The 5,976-nt window shown below is 36.4% G+C and overlaps 2 protein-coding genes across 2 annotated transcripts; one reads left to right on the top strand and one right to left on the bottom strand.

Moving 5' to 3' along the window:
• Nucleotides 1–6: 6 nt before the first annotated feature.
• LOC114734993 (probable sugar phosphate/phosphate translocator At1g06470) lies at nt 7–2,974 on the top strand. Its single transcript, XM_028922645.1, has 5 exons — nt 7–75; nt 225–311; nt 1,079–1,173; nt 1,767–1,877; nt 2,638–2,974. The coding sequence occupies exons 1-5, from the start codon at nt 43–45 to the stop codon at nt 2,645–2,647; spliced, it is 336 nt and encodes a 111-aa protein (XP_028778478.1). The 5' UTR covers nt 7–42; the 3' UTR covers nt 2,648–2,974.
• Nucleotides 2,975–3,827: 853 nt separating this feature from the next.
• On the bottom strand, nt 3,828–5,588 carry LOC114734996 (KIN17-like protein). Its single transcript, XM_028922647.1, has 2 exons — nt 5,390–5,588; nt 3,828–5,148 (listed from the first exon to the last, which is right to left on the bottom strand). Exon 2 carries the CDS (start codon nt 5,106–5,108, stop codon nt 3,828–3,830), a length of 1,281 nt encoding a protein of 426 aa, XP_028778480.1. The 5' UTR covers nt 5,109–5,148; nt 5,390–5,588.
• Nucleotides 5,589–5,976: the final 388 nt, after the last annotated feature.

Here is a 5,976-nt window from a genome sequence, read left to right as displayed (position 1 = left end):
TACTTTGATAATCCATCGCATATCAGTCGAAGTTGCTTGCTGATGATTTTTGGTGGGGCACTGGCCTTTCTGATGGTAGGATTTTGCCCTTTATCATGCTAATATGCTTAATTTACCTAATATGTATTTGATCTGTCATTAATAACCTCTCTTGTTTAATTTAATTGTATATCGGTGAAATTTGGTCTGTTTCCTTAGACATATAAATCTTGTTCTTGCTGCAGGTATTAACTGAATACATTCTTGTCTCTGTAACTAGTGCAGTCACTGTCACAGTAGCAGGGGTGGTCAAGGAGGCTGTCACCATTTTGGTAGTTAACTATTGTTTTATGATTTCCATTTCTTGATGTGAATATTAATCATTGTTTCTCGATAGTTTTTAGTCCTTTTATTTCTGTACTACCTGTACTGAGTAAGACATGATTGTTCATGGAATAGTTGTGACATGAGTAAAACATGACGTGAAGACACTAGCGTTCATGGAACCGTAACATCAGTGGCTCTTTTTTTTTTTTTTCCCTCTCCCGCCAACCATTATATCAGCGGCTTCATAGCTGTGCTATTTTTCAAGAAATGCAAGAGTTTGTGATAGATATTAAGATATCAGTAAAGATTTATTACTCATCATGTAAAATGCTTTCAGGATTGATTAAATTCACTCTAGAATTTTTCTTGCATGTCACTTCATGAGGTGATAATCCACGTCATTGTTTTACTCTTTCCTATTGGATAAGAAGACTGAAAACTGTTATCTTAGCTATCAGGAAAATATGAACAAAATTACTATATGCTGTCAAATGTCAATGAAAATAAACAAAATCTGGAGTTTCAATTAGGTGTTTTAACCTTCTTTATGTGCCTTGCAGATATTTATCATAAGCGAGATTGATAACGTGATTAACATAGAAACCTAGGGGTATTTGGGCCATCTATCATACAGTTATTAATCAATCAAGTACTATAATTTCCATAAGTGTATTATATTTATTTCTTTTACTTAAATATATTCTCATCCTGCGATCTCTGATCTGACATTTACTAGCATCTGACTTACTGTTTTCATGCTACATGTATCCAGGTTGCGGTCTTGTACTTTCATGATGAATTTACTTGGTTAAAAGGATATGGTCTCATCACTATTATGGTTGGGGTCAGTTTATTCAATTGGTACAAGTAAGTCGTCAGCATCTATATGTTTGAAGCAACAAGTTACGTGGCCCAAGTACTTGTTTCTCCCCTTTGATTTTATACTCTGATACTTTGGGGCATTCAGTACTGGTCTTATAAAATACTTTGGTTTTTCAAAATGCATGGCAATCTGCTGTACCACCAGAGTGGGACAATTCTCTTGTTTCATGTTTCAAATACTGGAAATGGTTGCTTTTTCATTTACAACAGACTTTCGAGTGTGCTCAAATTCCAGAAGTTTGAAGTTTATGTGGCTGATTTTTATTTTTTTTTTTGGGGGAGGGGGTGGGATTGGGTATCCGCATTTTTTGTTTTACATGGATCTTTGACATTTGGATAGATTCAACATAATGCCTTTTGCTTTTATGGTTTGATGTATTATTTAGCTATTTTTCCCTTTTTCTTTTTTTATCAAACTCTAAATGCAAAATAAATAAATCCATGAATTTTAAGTTTATATCACGCACACCGATGCAATTGAACTTTAGGATTCTTGCTCAAATCAATAAAATATACTAACTTGATTTCCAATGTCATATTGGTGCACCTCAGTTATAATATTTCTTTTTAAATTTCAGATACTGGAAGCTTAAAAAAGGCCATGCAAGTGAAGATCTCACGGGAGGGTCACCAAAAGATTCTGTGGCAAATTATGTTATCCTTGAAGAGAGGGAGGAGGAACATGATAGGTAGTACTCGACACATTTACAATTCTATATGATGCAAAATTGCAAATCTTAGTGCGATGACTTATAGCCTTAGATAAGCACAGACGCATATACTTTGGATTTTTAGTCCATGCAACACGTTAGAAATGCACTCAATTAGTCAATCTATAACTTGGTCTTCTGTTAAACAGAAAGGCCATGGTCAAACTCAAATAAGGGCTTACAACTTTAACCAACTGCATTTATGGAAATTTTGGGCCTTTCCCAGAATATTTCGTGCTAGACAGTGATTTAATAACAATCTCAGTCAATTTGCCATATGTTGGTTCAACCCAAAGACTGTTGAGTGATGGGACCATGGAGGATGAAATACAACTCCTAATTCACGCATCATAATTGGCATCACTAGAGTGAAAGTTGATCATTTAGTGGATGAAATTTCAACCGTTGGCTCGTCTGATGCACTGTGGCTTTTCTAGTGTTGGATCTTCTATTGCTTGTACATCATAGTTTACCATAGTTCATGTATTCAAAAGGCATATTTTGCATCCTTTTTGGTTTCATTTAAACGACAAGACTCCAAAAATTCCATAGGAACACATAACATTTCATGCATGTTTGCTTAGGCAAATATAGTGGATGAAATGCAGTTTGCATTCTGTGTGAATTTCAATTCTGAACAAATTTTAGTTGCCTAATTAAACTTGTCACTTTCTCGCATATAATTGTAAGGATCCATTTGGAATGAGATGTAGCCTAACTTGGTTTGCATTAATTATAGCTTGGAATGAGTACGTGGCGGCTCAGCTTGAGTCATGTTTGCAGTCCCATGTTTAAGGATGCTTCCTGTTGTACCTGGGGAAAGAAAATTTTCAGATATGTTGAGCTATTACCGGCATTAACGCTGATATCGGAGAAGCTTACCTTCCTCTAGCTTCTTTAATTAGAATGTGTGGTTTTCTGTAAGAATGTGCTGAATCAGAAACAGATTTTGGCATTCTTTTTACGAGAAGATAATAAATACAGTGTAGATTATTACAGGTTGTAATAGATCAAATGTCTTCCTTGCTTCTTTTTTACTATCGTGGAGGAATTTTTTGTTGCTCATCTTGTTGTAATCATTTTGCCATGCAATAATTGCATTTCAAAAGGTTATTGTAAAAATAGTGCCTCATCAACGCGCACAGACTTGAGGAATGTTTATACGCTTGGTTTGGTTTTATCTTCAACCAAAATTGAATTGGATTTAGCATTGTCCACCTAATTGGTGTGGCAAAATGGATAATCTGTTCACTTGAGCTTTGGCCTGCATGGCTTAATTTTCAATTCCGTTAATATGGCTCAACTTTGGATTCGGTTAATGAGTTTTTCCCCCAAGTAATTTAATTTTTATTTTTTTATATTTATCTTTTACCATTTTAATTGGACTTTTATGCCCATGTAGGGTCATAGAGGAACCAATCTCAAGAATAAATTAGAGAAACATTTAAAGCATCGTACAAGTAAGTCAAAGCATCCATCACTTGTCACCTATGAAGCACGCACATGAATCACTTCTGTGTCTTGAGATATGATACAATAGCTGGGATATGATAATTTCTCAAATTTTAAGTTCTAAAATGTGGATAAAGCTGTATACATGAATTATATGGACAGTCAACAAGTTGAATCACTAAAAATAAAAGGTACTAAAATACAAAAAATAGTAATATCAATGATAAACTAAGTCACGATCAAATTTCCAAAATTTACAAACAAATTCAAGCAACAAAACAATTGCCACAATTTTCGATGCAAATAGTATATCCACCATTCCTTAAGCTCTAAATCCCATCTATCCTGGGAAGCATTCTTCAGTTGTTACAAATTTGAGAAGATGGCAGTTTTTAAATCTTGTCCAGATCAAGTAAGAAGTTAAAATGGTCAAGATAACCCACATTTCGATAACAGAAATTACAAGTCCGTAAATGACTAGGACTCTTCAGAGTGAAAAATTACAAATTTGTTCAAGCAAAGTACATGTTTCCTTACAAGAGAATCACATTTACTATTAAACTCATTGGCTATTTTGCAAATATCCTCGTATTCCATTGCCTTCAGGACTCTACCATCATAAGGGCCTTTCTCTATCTGCACCTTGGCACAAAAGTGATCCGTATCAACCCCTAACAATCTTGCTGCAGATCCACGATAAGCTCCATTTACAATCTTGACAAGACTACCAACTTGTGGAATCACAGTTTCAAGCTCCGCCTGATCAACTCTAAGCACATGCTTGCTTTCAAGCATTTCTATTTCCCCAACATACTTGTCAATCACCTTTAACACAACACCTTTTTGCCTGTAATACCCTTTATCAGCCAAAGCTTTGCTCATGACTTTAACAACAATCCCCTCATGCAACCAGTAATCCTTTCTATTAATCTTCTCCCTTTTCTTCTCATCTTCCCGCATCAATTCGTCCAATGTTGATTTTCCACCACCAATTTCTTTCCTCTTCAAAGAGCCTCCACGGTTGCTTTCTTCCTTTTTGGCATCCTCAACCTCATCGAACACAACCTTCGGTCCCCCCCATTTTTCCTTGGTTACAGGTTTTGCTGATGAACCAAGAGAAAACCCAATCTTAGTTCCATCTTCCACTTTTAATTCTCTAGGAACCTCAGCCTGTGAAGGCTGATCAGATCCAGTGGCAGATGGCTGCATTAACTGCTCAGCTCTTTCTATTTGTTTCTGTATCTCCTTCTCTTGCTTCTCTTCTTCTGCCATGTCAGACTTTATTCTCTTATTCTTCATCCTCTCTTTGAAAAGAGTCTCAGAATCTCTATCAATGTAAGTGATAAACCAACCCTTAGGTGTTTCTTCGACCTTGCACTTTCCAGTCCGACCCAAATACTTGACAAACTCAGTTAGTGTAAGCCACCGTGTGGAATTCATATGAATGTGATGTCTATCATTAATGTATTCATTGTAAACTACTGTGGCAGCTATACGACTGAATCGGTGGCTGCGCTTCATGTGCTCAAGAAAAGTGTTCTCAAACTCTTCAGAGTATCCCTCAACTATCCGTTCTGGGTTCTGCCCAAAGATTTGCATTTGACGCTGGTGACTTTCACTCATGCAATGACACTTAAACCCATTCTCATCTCGACATTGTTTCTGACACATCTGACAGTACCACCGAAGCTTCTGTAGCCCCTTTGCTTTGATGCGATTAGCAATTGCCTTGGGTGTGAGAAACTCATTCTTTCCCATTGCCAATCTACAAATGATGATTTTCGAAATTTAATGATTGCTGTGAATAGCAACCGAATCAGATATTTAAATGATGACCAAAAACAAATATGGGTCGATATATATATCTATATATATATATAACAGCAGATGAAAAGCAGAGACAAGGAGAGGGAGCATCAGTACTTTCTCGCGTAACAGCAGATGAAAACGCAAAGACAAGAAGATAGAGTCATGAGAAAGGGGAAACGCAAAACAGTAACAAGATAAGAAACAACGTCAAAGAAGAAGAGATTACATACCAACAAACAAATTTCGAGGTTCCCTTTCCAATTTCTCTCGTGTCTCCTTTCGTTCTCTCTCAAATCTGTCAATTTCTCTGGCGCGTGAAGCCGTCGACCAAGGAGGACGAAGAACGGAGGAGTTGACTCCGATAACTTACAAAGTACGACGGCCCGCTGCCGCTGGATCCAACGGAGAGAATCACCGTGAAAGAAAGAATTCGGTGCGAATTCATGCCAATTATTAGGGAATTTTGGGGATTGCAGTAATTATTCTAAAACAAATTTTGAAAAAATATCGGGCCGGGCTGTAACATATTCGGCCCAACCAATTATTCTATCTTCGTTTTCTTCTATTCTTAATTAGGCCAGGGCGCCAGGCCCGAGAGCAGAGGACGTAATTGGACCTTCATTATACACTTCCTTTTTCCTTTTTCAGATTTTAACTTTCAATTAAATACTAGGAGAATTACAATCAGATCCTTAAAAAAGGATTTAATTACTTTAAAGTCTATTTATGAGTGAAGGGTAAGCAATGACAAATTTCAGAATATGAAATGACAACAGGTTTATTAAACTTTTTGGTAATTAAATTTCCTTCTTGGGAC

The sequence above is a fragment of the Neltuma alba genome, unplaced genomic scaffold (assembly GCF_004799145.2).
Source record: "Neltuma alba isolate B1F8T4 unplaced genomic scaffold, ASM479914v2 tig00013167_pilon, whole genome shotgun sequence".
NCBI lineage: Eukaryota > Viridiplantae > Streptophyta > Magnoliopsida > Fabales > Fabaceae > Neltuma > Neltuma alba.
Note: the sequence above shows the minus strand (reverse complement) of the source record. Positions and strands in the feature narration are given on the sequence as shown.